The sequence below is a fragment of the Eleutherodactylus coqui genome, chromosome 7 (genome assembly GCF_035609145.1).
Source record: "Eleutherodactylus coqui strain aEleCoq1 chromosome 7, aEleCoq1.hap1, whole genome shotgun sequence".
NCBI lineage: Eukaryota > Metazoa > Chordata > Amphibia > Anura > Eleutherodactylidae > Eleutherodactylus > Eleutherodactylus coqui.
This window is the reverse complement of record NC_089843.1, coordinates 214846069-214863765: the sequence shown is the minus strand read 5'-3', so window position 1 is coordinate 214863765 and position 17697 is coordinate 214846069. Positions and strand designations below refer to the sequence as shown.

At 43.5% G+C, this 17697-nt stretch overlaps 1 protein-coding gene across 1 annotated transcript in view; it reads left to right on the top strand.

Moving 5' to 3' along the window:
• HELQ (helicase, POLQ like) overlaps positions 1–17697 on the top strand; it is a 39830-nt gene that overhangs the window by 19452 nt on the left and 2681 nt on the right. Inside the window, exons 9-17 of the mRNA XM_066574351.1 lie at positions 827–972; positions 1385–1624; positions 4657–4798; positions 6441–6545; positions 9474–9687; positions 9782–9939; positions 12540–12638; positions 13952–14125; positions 17361–17474. Coding sequence (XP_066430448.1) covers positions 827–972; positions 1385–1624; positions 4657–4798; positions 6441–6545; positions 9474–9687; positions 9782–9939; positions 12540–12638; positions 13952–14125; positions 17361–17474 — 1392 coding nt within the window. The remainder of the gene's footprint in view (positions 1–826; positions 973–1384; positions 1625–4656; positions 4799–6440; positions 6546–9473; positions 9688–9781; positions 9940–12539; positions 12639–13951; positions 14126–17360; positions 17475–17697) is intronic.

Below are 17697 nucleotides of genomic sequence, written 5' to 3'. Positions count from 1 at the left end.
GAGGCAGAAGACAAGCGGCCCCGCTTGTCTTCTGCATACTCTGCTCGGAGAACAAAGTGATTGCTCAACCTTTGAGCGATCACCTTGCACTGTAAAGGCACACAACGATTATTGCTCAAAAGTCATCTTGTGCTCATAAGAGGTGACAGGGTGCCTTTTAACCGCTTTCCGCACTTTGACATAATGGTAGGCCAAGGCTCTGACTTACCTTAGGCACCTTGAAAGTACTGTTTTGCTAAGGTGTGCGAACACTGCTAGTTTGTAATGCAGAGTTGCAATCCTACTGCGAATGCCAAGATCTGAAGACTCCCCCATCTTGGCAGTTACACAACGCTTTCCCAAGTCACAATACTCTAAAACGAAGCAAGAAACTGTGTATTTTCAGTCTGGTATTACTCCGTTACTCTACGATTGGGTGTACCACAGCCTTAGGCCTCCTGCATATGATCGGATCCTGTATGCGGGATCCAATCTTGTGCCCGGTCGGTGACCCCCGTACCTGTCCGGGTTCAAATCTCCGAGAATGCTGGCACGCATACACAGTACAGAGTAAGCCGCGCCGTCGATAGGCGATAACACAGATCCCGCGACCCTTCCGGCCGCTGGATGGAAAACTGCACAGAATGGAACATGCTGCGTTTTTCCTGCCACGGCAGAAATTTCCAATCGGAAGCAGCGGTTCTCCATAGAAGGCCATTAGCGGTATTTGCTGCGGAATCCGTGGACAGCCGCCAGCCCCAGATTCTGCAAATCAAATCCGACCGTGTGCATGGCTTATTAAGGTATAATTCTTGTGTTAGTTGTGTGCATTTCTTTTCATTCTTAGTACTCCAGTAACATGCTTCGTCTGGATCCTGATCACATCATTGCTCTGGTCACTGAAGTCATTCCAAACCACTCTTGTCTGGTCTTCTGCCCTACAAAAAAGAACTGTGAAAATGTGGCAGAAATGATTTGCAAATACCTGAACAAGTAAGATTGTTTTTGTTATTTATAAACTTATTTGTGAACATAAATGCAACTATTTAGGATTGTGAATCGCTTTCTAGTCAGGCAGGTGGTTTCACATCTGTGCTGGGGATTCCGCTTTCCTGCTCCATTCGGGGCCGACCGCGGAACCAAACAGCGCCGGACGGGCCCTATTGACTATGATGGTCTCCGCCCGATTTCTGTCCAGCTTACCGGCTTTTGGATGGACGAAAAAGCGTTACAAGCAACACTTTTCTTCCAGTATTTTCAGCCGCGTCTGTGTTGGAAGCTCCGGCAGTTCCAACACAGATATGAAACAGGCCTTATTTACCTCTGACGTCTTCAGCTGCTTCTTGTATGATTTGTTTGCTGCAGACATTTCATAATTCTTGCTAAATGTACTTGTATATTGAAGAGCATACTTGAGTCACAGAGAAACAGACAAGAAGGCTCTGATTGATGACTTGAAGAATACAGGGAGTGGAACCATCTGCTCAGTCTTGAAGCGCACCGTTCCCTTCGGCATAGCGTACCATCACAGTGGGCTAACCAGCGATGAAAGGAAGTTGGTGGAACAAGCCTATTCTTCAGGAGTCCTCTGTCTTCTGGTTTGCACTTCTACCTTAGCAGCTGGGGTCAATTTACCTGCCAGAAGGTCAGTGCTCGCCAATACGGAGGATTACGTTATTACATCGTTCAACGGGATATTAGAGTGTAAAACGGAATAGTCCTCACAGTAGCCTCCTCTTTCGTGGGCCTGCGTCACACGGGCATATTCGTACAGCATCTTTGGCGCGCAAAATGTGCAGTGAATAAATCCCATTGATTTCAATGGGTTCGTTCACATGCACATATTTTGCGCACGCGCGCGATTCGTCTGCACAAAAAATACGCTGCATGCTCTATTTTCCTGCATATTCGTGCTGGAAAAAACCATATATTGAACTAACTACACTAATTGCCTGTTGCAATTAATGGGAGCGATTTGCACACGGAAAATATAGTAAGACATGCAGAGGTGCACGCAAAAACGGAACACCTTTATGCAAATGCGTGCATAAATGTGCATATGACCGTGCGACACCGGCCTTGCTGGAGCTCACTCGTCGTCTTCGTTATGTAGATTGGGATGGGGTCACCAGAGGGGGTGTCTTATTTTGTTACAGCTCTGTTGTACTGCTGGATGCCTAGTGGTGGATTAGAGAGAGCTGCTTTGTAAAGACGTTCTCACCCTGAAGTACCTGAGTACAGATAAAGGCCCGGTTTCACAGAGCGATGATCGTTTGAGTGATCATTTTGCATAAACTATTAAGTAGCTACTCAGCTACTTAATAGCTATTTAGTGTGCAAATGATGCCTTTAGCTGGATGCAGTGAATAGCCCGAGGGCTCTTATCTGCTTTCAGTTCCTTTGTTCTCCGACGGGAAACTATGCTATCACCACTACTCGTGGAGAACTTCTGATAAGGCCAAACGCCGATTTTTAGGTTGGCCTGAATTTAACGATCAGCTAGCAGTGCACGATGGCCACACGTTTAGACGCAACGATTATCGCTCAAACAATCGCTTTTTAGCGGGTTTTTTTTTTGGGGGGGGGGCGATCATCGTTCCGTTTAAATGGGCCTTTAGAAATGGGAAATGTTTAAAAACATCCTATTTACTTTTTTGTGAGAGGTTCATACCTTACAGGAATAAAAAACTTAATAATAGGAGAAAACCAATATGGCTCAATAAAGATGTTAAGGGGACAAAAAAAAGTGTTTAAACTACTTAAAGGGGTTGTCCCGCGAAAGCAAGTGGGGGTATACACTTCTGTATGGCCATATTAATGCACTTTGTAATGTACATTGTGCATTAATTATGAGCCATACAGAAGTTTTTCACTTACCTGTTCCGTTGCTAGCGTCCTCGTCTCCATGGAGCTGTCTAATTTTCAGCGTCTAATCGCCGGATTAGACGCGCTTGCGCAGTCCGGTCTTCTTCTCTTCTGAATGGGGCCGCTCGTGCCGGAGAGCGGCTCCGTGTAGCTCCGCCCCGTCACGTGCCGATTCCAGCCAATCAGGAGGCTGGAATCAGCAATGGACTGCACAGAAGCCCTGCGGTCCACCGAGGGAGAAAATCCCGGCGGCCATCTTCACCAGGTAAGTAAGAAGTCACCGGAGCGCGGGGATTCAGGTAAGCACTATCCGGTTTTCTTTTTTAACCAGTGCATCGGGTTTGTCTCGCGCCGAACGGGGGGGGCTGTTGAAAAAAAAAAAAAAACGTTTCGGCGCGGGACAACCCCTTTAAACAAGAAGGCAGCGAAGAAGCACTAAAAACCTATAAGAAAAAATGAATTATGCAAAAAGACCAAAGTTGGAGACAGAGAGACTTATTGCTAAAGAGTAAAACTAACCTAAAATTGTTCTTCCAACTGTATAAAATGTAAAAAGATTAATATTGAAAGGGCTGGCCCTTTAATAAATAATGTAGGGAAAATTGTAGAGGGCGATGAGGAGAAAGCAAATCTATTAAATAGTTTTTTTTCCCCCCAGTATGTTCACAGGGGAAAAGGAAATGTCAGATGAGCTACAGAGTGATAAAGTAAACTCCCTATTAAATGTCATCAGTCCAAAGGGCCATTTACACGCCACAATATCGTTCAAAAGAATGAATTTGCTCAATAACCGTTGCGTCTAAAGATCCCAGCAGTGATCTGCCTATCTACATGGGCGCTAACAACCTAGTGGTGGCGTCACCTGCTCGTGCGGTCGTTTAGACGACTGTTGTCCCGTCTAAATGGGGCATTACCCAGAAAGAGCCACATTTTATAAAAAGATTAAAATGGACAGATCGCCAGGTCACGATGTCATACACCCCCGGGTTCTAAAGGAATTAAGTAATGTGATAGACAGACCATTGTTTCTCATATTTAAGGACTTTACAGTGATGGGGGTCTGTTCCACTGCATTGACGCATAGCAAATGTGGTGCCAATATTCAAAAAGAGGTCAAAATGAATTATTCCGATTACCAGATTGGAATCGGGAAGGAATTTTTTTTTCCCTTAAATGAGAAAATTTGGCTTCTACCACATTGTTTTTTTTTCTTCCTTCCTCTGGATCAACATTGAGAGGGTTATAGGCTGAACTAGATGGTCATATGTCTTTTTCGGCCTTACCTACTATACTATATCCGCTAAATGCCATATGCTTTAGTCTTCCAGTCCCCAAACACTGCCACATATGCACAATAGATTAAGAATATCAAAGTAAATCAAAATCCACGACAAATGCTAGATAATGACAAGCATGAAAGTAGAATCGCATAGAGGGTTTTTTTGTGTGTTATCTATGACCATCTTAACCCTTTCCAATCCACTGTCTGACCTCTAAAGACATTATGATTTAAGGCTGTACAGCTCCGATGTTGGTAGACGTCCGTCGGAGTTCTCTTACTGTATATTGCCAGCCTCTCTGCTGTCAGAGCCTATCCAATGTGTCACCTCATGCAGTACTGGCTTTAGCCAGCAGATGGCGCCATTGTATAACGGCAGAAAAAGAGTAAGCCCCCTAGGAAAACCAGGATACAAATTGGACTGGAAAAGGTTAACAGCACAATCATAACTGGCTTGGATCAGAAATAAGACCTGAGGTTCTACTGACTCCATTCAGACTGTCAGACACTCCATGTCGTTCTCTCTCTTTCAGAGTGGTTTTGCGAGCTCCTTATGTAGCCAAGGATTTCCTGAGGAGGGCCCAGTATAAACAGATGATCGGTAGGGCTGGTCGAGCTGGTATTGACAGTGCGGGGGAGAGTATTCTTATCATACAGGAGAAAGACAAGGAAATGGTAAAATATATATATATATGAAGACTTCTTACAGAATGTATCTTTATGAAAGCTAAAAGAAATGTAGCAGAAGAAAAGAATCTATAAAGAAGGCGGTGACCAGCAGTGTTGTCATGATCACACGCCGAGACTGATGTCTCTGTTCCAACTGGTTTTGTGTTGCACTGCATAGAAAACATCAAGTAGCAAATACACATATCACACGCTACATAGGATGTACATACAAGCGAGGCCGCCTTCACATCTGCTCTGGAGGCTCCGTTCGAGTAGCTACTTAATAGTTTATGCAAAATGATCGCTCAAAGCTGTCACTCAGACTGTCATTTGAGCGATCTTTGAGCGATCATCACTCCATGTAAACCAGCCAACAAAAGAGCACACTGAACTAGCCAATCAAGGACTAGAAAGCGGATATAGTCCCCCAATTAGACTAGGAGCAATCACTATATAGACATACATACATACATACATACATACATCTATCTATAAAGGTTAGAACCCCAATGCCACAGGAAAACCCACAGTATATATATATAATTGTATCTCTGATGGCGTGGGGGGGGAGGGGAAAGGGGCGGGGACTAAGTCCTATATAGTCACTAGATAAGGAAATTCTAGACTCTGCAGGATACGTAACCCTGGAAGGTCTTGTGGAGAGAGGCCCAAGTCAGCTGCCTGTGTTTTGTCCTTTATGGAGATGTATTTTCTGGTCCTTCGTCCACACGCGAGCCGTCAGAGATACAATTATATATACTGTGGGTTTTCCTGTGGCATTGGGGTTCTAACCTTTATAGACGTATGTATGTATGTTTATACGACGGTTGTTCCTAGTCTAATTGGGGAACTATATCTGCTTTCTAGTCCTTGATTGGCTAGTTCAGTGTTCCTTTTTGTGTTATATGTTTTGTAATTACATTTACCGTATATACTCGAGTATTAGCCGACCCGAGTATAAGCCGAGTCAATAAGTTTTACCACAAAAAACTGGTAAAAGTTATCGACTCGAGTATATGCCGAGCTATGCTCGAGTATATACTAGGTAAAGAAAAAATGCAATACTCACCTCCCAGCCGGCGTCTGTGTCCTCGGCGCGATGGTCTTCCCGGCGGTGCGGCAAGCTGCTTCAGAATTTTTCCCACTGTCATCTCCCTTCTCAGCTTTGAATTCTCCCCGTGGTGATTGGATCAAGCACCAGCCAATCACAGCCGGCGCTCGATAAACCAATCACAGCCATTTAGTGATGTCATCCACTGAATCGCTGTGAATGATCGAGCGCCAGCTGTTATTGGCTGGCACTCGATCCAATCACAGCGTTTACCTACACAGCGCTGATGGCAGGGGAATTCAAAGCTGAGCAGGGAGAAGACAGCGGGGAGAATTCTCAAGCAGCTTGCCGCACCACTAGGGAGACCATCGTGACAGAGACACAGACGCAGGCTGGGAGGTGAGTATTGCTTTTTTTTTTTTTTTTTCTACTTCACTCGAGTATAAGCCGAGGGGGGCTTTTTCAGCATAAAAAAATGTGCTGAAAAACTAGGCTTATACTCGAGTATATATGGTAAGTACAATTTAGTTTTACTATCCTTAGTCTTTATATGACTTACATTCATGCATTCTTTTCCATATTTCTTTAATCTTTCAGACTCGAGAACTAGTTAGTCAGCCACCAGAGAACTGTTACAGCAATATCATGTACGACCGCGGAAAAGGCCTCCAAAGTCTGTTGCTTTCACTAATTGGGCTGAAGGTATACTATGATAATGCTTGTACTTTTTGCCTACAATTAGGCTTGTCTAAATATTACAATTCACTTAACCCCTTGAGTGGCGGGTTTCCTACCACCCTGTCGTGCCCACCAGGGCAGGTTTTTTAAAATGGTCTAATCATTGAATTTCAACTAATTTTGCAGTTGCGTCTCAAGAGCCATAACTTTTTCATTTTTCCATTGACATGGCCATATGAGGGCTTGTTTTTTGCGGGACAAGTTGTGATTTTTTTAAACGGGGGAGGAAAAAAAGAAATGGGGAAAAAAGAAAAAAAGGGGCCATGTCATTAAGGGGTTAAATAATGTATTAACTTCCTTCTCTGGGTCATTACGACGCATGGATACCACATGTGTGATTGTATTTTTGATTTTTTACAAAGTAAAGGGAGACAAGTGTTTTTATAATTTTTTTTATAATTTTTTAACTTTTTTTATTTTTTAATTTTTTTTTTAATTTTCATTTTTTGTCCCTTTAGGGGACTTCCACAGGGACCCATCAGGACCCCTGATCACATTCCGGGGGTCCGATGGTGACAGCCCTTTACATGCTGCAGTGACAGCCCTTTACATGCTGCAGTCACATAGACTGCAGCATGTAAAGGGTTAACACAGCAGAGATCGGAGGTTTTCTCTGATCTCTGCTGTAAGAGCTAGTACCTAGCTGTCCTCTGACAGCCAAGCAGCAAGCTCTCCCTGCCACAGAGACCATCGGCTCGCTTCTGACAAGCCGATGGTCTCTATGGCAACCTGTAAACAAAGCAGGATATTGCCGGCACATCGGCAATATCTTCTGCTGGTTTTTCAAAGCCCTTGCTTTGTTCTCTGTGGGTCTGTGCAGGCAGAGCACATTGTCACAGCTTGTGGCATTGTGCTCTGCAGCTCCCATAGTGATACATAGCCCGGAAATCTTCCGGGCTATGTTGCTATGAGCAGTGGAGCTCGTCCCGGAAAATTTCCGGGCGTGCTACTCAAGGGGTTAAAGGGTCTGTGTGAGGGATTTTTTTCCCACAAATGCAGAGAATTTTGTAAAATATTTCACAAAAAAAGGTATAGTCAGCAGTTCAGTCCTCTGACGGTCTGGTGCCGATGCTCCAGTCTTCTTCCAAGCTTTGTGTACCGTATATTCTGGCGTACAAGCCGACGGGGCGTATAAGACGACCCTACAACTGTCGCCTTATACGCCTGGAATACGGTGTAAAAAAAAAAAAGCAGTACTCACCTCCCCCGGCGTTCTGCGGCGCTGCTGCAGGCTGTCGTTCCCTCCTTGTCCCCGACAAAGCATTGCTTTCTGGATGCGGGGCTTGAAATCCCCACCTCCAGAAAGCTAATGTTGTGATTGGCTAACACACGCGGCGTCAGCCAATCACAGCCATTCAGTGACATCATTGAATGGCTGTGATTGGCTAACTCACGCGGCGTCAGCCAATCAGAGCCATTCAACATTGAAGCAGGAGCATTTTCTGAAGATAACGCATATACTCCCGTTACTGTGTGATTTCCCACACTCGGCAAACTAATAACGCTGCACATACCATGTTTGGTATCTCCTTGGAGGTAAATTGATGATATGAAATATGGTGGCCGTAGCATCTCTATTGGAAGTGCCTCCTGGGAAATATTGGCTGGAATATTAAATTGGGTTTCCATCCAGAAGATCTGCGCATCTACTTACCCAGCCTTAGGTGATGTCATCAGGAGGACGGCAGAGGTGGGCCCCAGAGGAACTTTAAAAGTAGATGGGGTTGTCCACCCCCCTATTGTCAGACCCAGGAGTTGCATCTAAATGCGAAAACTTTTCCACATTCTCCTTGCCCCAGGACTATTTGAAATACCTTCATAGACTGGTATTATTTTTAATTATTTTATTCATTTTCATACTGTTTTGCGTGTATTTGTAACTCCTTACCTCTTTTGTAAATATCTCTTTTTGTATATTTTACTTTAAACTTTACTTAGTTGTCCTTTTACACCCAAAAGCCCCATTTACACGCAAAGACAATTGCTCAAACTTCGTTCAAAAGATAGCATGATTGACAGTTTTAGCCAATGCCCATTAGCAGCTTATTACCTTCATTTGCCTCCGGAGCTGTATGCAGAGAGCAGCAGGTGGCCTGTTTTCTGCATACAGCTCCTTTGTTCTGCTGCAGGACTGCAGCTGAATACAATGTTATCAGCGCTCCCGTGGAGAACACAGCCAATAGGCCCTGCTATCAGCTCTCCGGCCGAACAATGGATTTTGTGCTAATCTAAAAATCATTGTTCATCCAAAAAGTAAACAATGGTAGTAAATGGGCCTTTTATGCAATCCATGACTGCAAAGTGTGTTAATTGTATGTGGCTGTCCTACCTGTCAGAAACAGCCAGTGGTGGCAGTGTGTTGGGGAATGCTAGGCTGTATAGTGTGTGATTTGGGCTCCATCTTGCACGCATGCAGGATCCGGAGAGCTGAAAATAAGTAGACTTTGTGGTCTGCCCCGGGGTCGTGTACGTTACAGGTTGGTGACCATCGAACCAGTAAAATCTGTTATTAAATGAGAAATTCAAAAGCCGGAGGTCACTTTGCTCTCCGCATTAAAAGTTCCCTATAGCCATAATTTGGAAACTTTGAGTTAGGCTAAATTCCAAATTTTTAAAGGCAGTTGTCCACTCCCCTAAAAAGTTGTTTAAAAGTCTCCAAGACACCCGGTGATCGGCAGAAGTAATGTCATGCCGTTGCAGAAGTTCTGGATATTACATGTCACATGACCAGGGTCAGAACAGATCTGCTACCCACATTTAAAGCTGTGAACGATGGGCTGCAATCCTGTCATTGGAGACTTTGAAACCACTTCTTAGGTAAGCGGTGTTACTAGAGGAGTATAACGTGGCATACCTACAGTAATCGCTGTTGTTTTTTTTTTTTTCTTAAAGATAGCAAAAACGGCAGAAGAGATCTATCAGTTTACACATTATACATTATTCAGTGTTCAACAAAAGCATCTGAGTCAAGAAAAGTCTTTATGGGATATAACAAAGGAATCTTTGGACTATCTTGCAAGCAAAGGTCTTGTGTGCACCAAATGGTGCCCTGAATCAGAGCAACACCTATTTGAGGTATCGAGGCTGGGTCAAGCAACTTACAAAGGTGGGGACTTGTGATGTATTCTGACCTTATAATCACCGTACCTTAACTGTATATGTGACTTGTGTCGGCTGCTAATTTGTGTCGTCTCCCATAGGCTCAATTGATTTATCCTACAGTAATTTGCTCTATAGCGATCTGAGGAAGGGGCTGGAAGGACTAGTACTTCAGAGCCATCTTCATCTTCTCTACCTCGTGACCCCCTATGATTTGGTAACTCAGTGCAACCCCGACTGGATGATTTACTTCAGACAGGTATAACTATGTCATTTGGCTTAATACGAAATGGTCGCCAGTGTGCGTTAGAGATCGGGAAAGGAAATCGAATCCCATTGGATGTCATGAGTGAAGGCAATCTCTGCATCTAATCTGTTGCTCATATATATAAGTGACGGGAAAGAACATATATCATATTATGTACTTATCACCCAACATCCTGTAAGGGCTTGGTCACATCTGTGTCAGAGGTTTTGTTCGGCGCCTCCATCTCGGATTCTGTAAAATTACCAGAAAAATAAAACTGTGCAGTAAGCAGCACTATTTTTTTTTTTTCCATTAACCCTTTCCAATCCAATTTCCCTGCCTCCCACATGCATTTGGGATGGGAAAGCACGTTCTGAATTCCTTGGAATTTCTCAACACAAAACATATAAAAATGATTTCCTGATGATTTTATTAGCAATTTAAAAAAATTGAATGTGAGTGGTTCACATTGGAATAATCCTGTAAATATATGTATTTTTATTACATACATTTATTAGTGCAAACCAATATTTGCTATACAATATGCTATTGGGGTCCAAATTCAAGTTTGGATAAGCTGAGCTAAGGAGAATAACTCTCACCACATCAACTCTTAGCGTGATTAAAGTTATCGTTTTATTGATTGACAGACAACAGCTTTTATAGAGGCACGTGATCTAATTACAATAATTCAAATCATTCTAATTCATTTATTACCATTGGTCAAAGAAACATAAACGTGCAAGATAAGGAATTTAACATCTAAATTGCTGAAGGAAAAGCAGCACAGTAGAATCCTACATGATTAACTTCTCAGAATACAAAGATACTTTAATTATAATTGTTTAGAGAGAGACGGGAGTACAGGGCCCAGTGACCCGAGACATTCAATCTAGGGCCTTGGAATGTTCTAATCATCGAGGTCCCTTCTTATTCTTCAGTACATTTTAACAAATCTTGTAAAAGAAAAAGTACAAAATAATTGACACAGAAAGTGGCTACCTGCTCTCAAAATGGCTACACATAGAATAGAACATGGAGTCCTATTCATTTCACTAACACACTTGTATACCGTGTTTCCCTGAAAGTAGGTCCTACCCTGATAGTAAGACCAACCGGGTTTTTGGGGGAGGCTTGAAATATAAGGCTTCCCCCAAAAAGAAGCCCTAGGTAACCTGCCTCCCCTAAAAAGAAATCAATGCTCACCTGGTCTGCGGCGTCCCGATGATCTCTGGCGCTGCAGCAAACTGCAGAGTCTTTCCCGACTGCCATCTCAGCCTCTTCTGGTGACGGGGCTTTGAATACCCCACCTCCAGTAAAGCGAGCGCTGTGATTGGCTGATCGAGCGCCAGCAACCAATAACAGCCGGCGCTCGATGAGCCAATCACAGCCATTCAGGTGAGTATAAGGGCCCCCTTTTCCCCCTGAAAATAAACACTGTGCCTCTTTTGGGGCAAAAATTAATATAAGACAGTGTCTTCTTTTCGGGGAAACATGGTAATAAGACTTAGATATAATTAGATGGATAAATAGATATCCCTGTAATACAGAGGCATCCTATAACTGCATACAATGTGTTTAGCACATGTTTTTAACTGGAATGCACACATGCAGAACAGCCTCCGACATCGGAGTGCTGTCCTTCATACTGCTTTCTACTCTGTCCATAAATGTGTAAATAACAGAAACCATGCTGCACCTCCGGATCCATATGATTGATACCAACTCTGCCAGATAGACCCCAGTGACTTATAATGGACGCATGCTGCACTATTCTTACGGTCATTACCTAAAACGGAGCAGAACAACAAAAAAGTTGGAATAGCATTGAATGCCGATCCCTTACACACCGTGGAAAATCTTTTCAGGGTTATCGAGGAGAAAAGTCGCAGACAAGAAGTTATCCAGCAAAACCCCAACATAAAGTTTTGTCTAGTTGAAAAAGAAATGAATTCTATATACCGGCGTATAAGACGACTTTTGAACCCCCAAAAATCTGCTCTGAAGTCGGGGGTCGTCTTATACGCCGGTAATACAAAAAAAAGAAAGTGTCAAAAAAAAAAAAATCATTACTCACCTCCCCCGGCGTTCTGCGGCGCTGCTGCAGGCTGTCACTCCCTCCTGGTCCCCGGCAGAGCATTGCTTTCTGAATGCGGGGCTTGAAATCCCTGCCTCCAGAAAGCTAATACTGTGATTGACTAACACACGACGTCAGCCAATCATTGAATGGCTGTGATTGGCTGAAGGCGCACGAGTGTTGGTCAATTACAGCCATTCAATGATGTCATTGAATGGCTGTGATTGGCTGACAGCACGTGTTAGCTAATCACAGTATTAGCTTTCTGGAGGCGGGGATTTCAAGCCCCGCGTCCAGAAAGCAATGCTCTGCCGGGGACCAGGAGGGAGCGACATCCTGCAGCAGCACCGCAGAACGCCGGGGGAGGTGAGTAATGATTTTTATTTTTTTTTTGCTCCGCTGTATTCCCGGCGTATAAGGTGACAGTTGGGGGGTCGTCTTATACGCCGGAATATATGGTATGTAGCAGAGTGCTGAATGTTCTGTCGTCTTCATGACTTATTCTTCACTGTCCTTTCCAAATCTTTTCTCCCAGTTTAATCTCCTCGACCCCGTTGATCAGAAAGTGGCGGAGAGTGTGGGCTTGCAAGAAAGTTTTTTGGCAAGAAAAGTGTCAGGTCAAAGTTTGAAAAAGGTAATGGAAGCGCAGAAGAATGGTCCAAATCACAGAAAAGGAAATTCTAATTAGACATTATTTAGCATATCATTAAGCCTGCATTGTGCATGCACTACACAGCACCCTGCATATGCTTTATCTATGTGCAAGTATCGTACTAAGCAGCCGCCCCCCTCAGTATGAGGGCTTATTCACACGAGTGTACATCAGCCAGCCAATATATGCTACGATCTGATTCACTTGATTCCAATGCATCAGATCACACGGGCATATTCCCATAAAAACACCCAGCGCTATATTTGCCAGCCGGCCACATTTATGCTGGACAGCAAAGATAGTCCTGGAACTATCTTTGTGCCCAGAAAACGTGGGAGCCAATGACAGCGGCTGGACAGCGTGACTGCTAAACTCCCTCCCCCTTCTCTTCTCCCCTCCGGCGGCAAGGAAGGGGTGCGTGCTTAGCTCCACCTCCGCCCCGCCCACTCCAATTGCAAACAGCCGGAGGGAAGGAGAGAGGAGGTGAGACGGGGAGGCAACGGCATTTCGGCGTATATGCACCAGCAATGTGCCATCTGAATGGGGGCTCAAATGTTAGATTTGAGCGCCTGTTCACGCATTTTTATGGCGATGCCTACGCTCGTGGGAAAGAGCCCAAAGGAAGCTGTGTAAGTGGTTGTTCATCAGTACCTTCACCTGTGTAATTGCTCTTCCATATAGCAGTTTAGGTGTCTACATGTTGAGGGATGTGGTGCTTCTACCCGCCCTCTTGTATCAGTATATCAGTAAGTATATGATTTCTGTGATTTCTTCTGTCTGTTTATATTTTCCTTTGCTGTGGTTTACATTTATTAAGTACATCTTATATAGTAAACTTAGTACTGTCAGGAGCTGATCACGAGCTCGCCTCACCCTCTCGGCATCCAATAAACAGATTATAAATAGTTCACAGGTTTTGGTGTGTGCACATTAATAAGCATTTCATAGAGAATGTCTTACCAGCGATGTAACAGAAACTAATTAGAGCGAGAAGACGAAGCCTTGAAAGGGTCCATAAACTAGGGATGATGCCGCACATCTGGAGTATAGGATTAGATTTGCCTAGTTGAAAAGAACGGTTCATTATAAGGTTTGACTTGTTGGTCTGTGAACTGATGAGAAGGAATGATGTAATGCTCCATTATTCTGGGTGACTTCCCGCTGATTTTCTCATCCCCTCGGCTTCTACTGTAAATGCTGGGGATTTTCCGCAGGTAATTTGGAAAATCAGCAGAAATGTTGAACTCCTTTTTAATGTGAATTTCTGGGTTTTCATATAAACCATTCTATTTCAGAGTGCAGATGAAAGCGTGGTGAACCGGCTTTATCTATCCTTTGTTCTGTACGCCCTCACGAAGGAGCTGGATGTATGGAGCGTGTCTACAAGATTCAACATGCCAAGGGGATCTGTTCAGAGTCTCCTGAGCTCCTCCGCCTCTTTCTCTTCCAGCGTGCTGCATTTTTGTGAGGTAACTAGTGATCCCGTAAATGATTTGGCCAATGTGACCTCTTGGGTGGCAGAGGGATCCGAATTCTTCATGTCTGCTTTTCCTCTACATTTTGGTTGGCTTCTACATTTCAGTAGTGGCTTCTTCATGACCAACTAATGATATATTTTTGCCTTTCCTAGCAATTGTGAAAAAATATCTTGTTCCTGGTCTGGTGCAAAATCTTTAATTCTGTGGGCCGCTGTAATGTTTGTTATATAGGGTGAATAGAGATTGGTGAGATATCGCAAAAACTTGAAACAGGTGAAAATCAGCCTCTCTAGGTAATTATTCATTAGCCGTCCTAATTAACCCACTAAGGACCAAGCACCATAAATATACGGCTGGTAGTAAATATACAGTGCAGGATTACAGCTCCTGCAATTTAGCAGGATCAGGTTGGGTTCTCAGCTGTCAGAAACAGCTGAGGACCCAGAGGAGAAGACAGAAGTGTTTTGTAACTACTTCTGCCTTCTCCTTTTTGCAATCTGCATAGCGCTTGGAATGCAGGAAGTGGCACTGCTGTTTTCTTGCATAAGACACGGCGATTACATGACCATCAGTGACCCTAAACATGTCAGAGTGATTACTGTCACTATAGGGCGATGTTTTATCCCTGTGACTGGGTCTTCTATGGATGCCCCAGCTATGGTAGAAAAGTGTGAACTTTTTTTTTGTGAATGTCCCCCAGAAGTCTTATACGCTGTCATGGGGCACATAGATTAAAAACAAATGTTTGAAAAGTTACAAAAATAAGTTTTATAAAAATTACTTAAAGGGGTTGTCCCGCGCCGAAACGGGGTTTTTTTTCTTTGCATAGGCCCCCCCTTCAGCGCAGGACAAACCCAAGGGATGTGTTGAAATTAAAAAAAAAAAATTTTACTTACCCGAATCCCCTCTCTGCAACTTCTTCCTTCTTTTCCTCCAAGATGGCCGCCGGGATCTTCACCCACGATGCACCGCGGGTCTTCTCCCATGGTGCACCGTGGGCTCTGTGCGGTCCATTGCCGATTCCAGCCTCCTGATTGGCTGGAATCGGCACACGTGACGAGGCGGAGCTACGCGATGACGCGTAGAAGGGGGCGGAGCCAGAACACCGCTTGTGCCCGGACCGACCAGAAGGGAGAAGACCCTTCTGCGCAAGCGCGGCTAATCGGGCGATTAGACGCTGAAATTAGACGGCACCATGGAGACGGGGACGCCCGCGCAGGGAAGGTGAGTATTTAACTTCTGTATGGCTCATAATTAATGCACGATGTACATTACAAAGTGCATTAATATGGCCATACAGAAGTGTATAGACCCACTTGCTGCCGCGGGACAACCCCTTTAATAAAATAAAGATGATATATAAATAGAAAATGACCCACTGCTGATGCCAACATAAACCGTCACCATATGCGCCCTGTAATCCGAGATCATACAAATTATATATCAAACCGTTCAAAACAAAATGACAAACCCTTCCCGTACTTTTATTTTAACCCCTTAACGACCGGGCCATAGTGTTTTTACGTCCTGCAGCTGCAGGACGTGTATGGAGGGAGGTAGCGCCGCTATCTCCCTCCATACAGCGCGGGCATCAGCTGTTTATTACAGCTGACACCCGCGGGCAATAGCCGCGCTTGGCCGTTCGGCCGATCGCGGCTATTAACCTTTTAAATGCCTCGAACGCTGTTTGGGGGTCCCGCACGGCCCCCCTGCGGTGAGATCGGGGGATCTGTCCAGGTGTCATGGCAGCCGGGGGCCTAATAAATGGCCCCAGGGCTGCCTTAGCAGACTGCCTATTAAGCCATCCACACAGGGTGGCTTGATAGACTGCCTGTAAAAAAGCAGTATGACGTAATGCTATAGCATTACGTCATACTGCAGGAGCGATCAAAGCATCGCATGTTAAAGTCCCCCAGGGGGGCTTCAAAGTAATGTAAAAAAAAAACCAATAAAGTTTTTTAAATTGTAAAAAAAAAGCAGCTATAAAAGTTTAAATCACCCCCCTTTTGCCATATCAATTATTAAAAAATCTAAATCATAAAATAAAAATATGTATTTGATATCGCCGCGTCCGTAAAAGTCCGATCTATCAAAGTAGTGCATTATTTTTTCTGCACAGTGAACGTCGTCCGAAAAAAAAAAAAATAAAGAACACCAGAAATGCATTTTTTTAGTTACCCTGTCTCCCAGAAAAAATGCAATAAAAAGCGATCAAAACGTCATATGTATTCCAAATTGATACTATCGGAAACTACAGGACATCCCGCAAAAAATGAGCCCTTGCTCAACTACGTCGACGGACAAATAAAAAAGGTATTGCTCGCACAAAATGACCGCAGAAAAAAATTGAAAAAAATGTAATATCTTAAAAAAAAATACAAGTACTACAGCAAAAAAAGCACTATACAAGTTTGGTATCGTAGTAATCATACTGACCCATAGAATAAAAATATCAGGTCGTTTTTGTTGCAGTTTGTGCGCCGTAGAAACAGGACGCACCGAAAGATGGTGGAATGTCATTTTTTTTCCATTTCTCTCCGCTAAGAATTTTTAAAAAGTTTTTCAGTACATTATATGGTACAATAAATAGTGCCATTGAAAAATACAACTCGTCCCGCAAACAACAAGCCCTCATACAGCGACGTCAGTGGATAAATAAAGGAGCTACGATTTTTTAAAAGGGAGTAGGAAAAAACAAAAATGGAAAAAAGCAAAAAAGCTCCGTCACTAAGGGGTTAACATACACATAATAATTTTAAAAATGAAGAACTATAACTGAAATATATATGTAATATAAATGTTTACTTTTTGTACACATTACTCCATATAAAATAAAGTATAAAATTTCTGTGAAAAAAAGGTATTAAGAAGCAGCGACGAAAAAAAAGTAGCAAAAATCATTTTGGCAGAATAAAAAAAAAAAATTTGGCCATAAAACCGCCACATGGGTAAAATTGATGAAAAGTGTCTGTTTTTCTAGGACCAAAAAGGGGTTAATGATTTTTCTTTTCTTGCACTGTTTAGCAAGTAGTGGCCCAGAGGCCTTCCAGTTCTGGTGGCACTGTTGCAGCAGTGCCAAAGTGGGAACAACATGGCTGCCGCCGCATTAATTGCGTGTATATTGTTATGTTCTCATTCTATGCTTTTCCATAAGTCCGCTGAAGATCTGTAAGGGGAGTTCAGGACTTTCTCATTTGTTTAATAACTATCTTCTGTTTCATTCCAGGAGCTAGAAGAGTTCTGGGCCTATAAAGCTTTACTTCTGGATGTCACCAAGAAACTTAGTTACTGCGTGAAATCGGAGCTCATACCCCTACTGGAAGTGGCCGGTGTCCTGGAGGTTAGTACATCTGTATGAAGACTGTGGGCCGTTGTGGTCACCAGCATGGTAATAAGTGATGTCCATGTACCTGCTGGCACGTAGGATGAGATCCTGTAGTTTGGGCTGCTAAAGGTAGTTTCACACGAAGAGTATTTTTTTTTGTAACACTAGCGGACTCCAGTATCGCCATATTTTATCATTCTTATAATACACTGCTGTACTGAAGTATAGCAGTGTATTA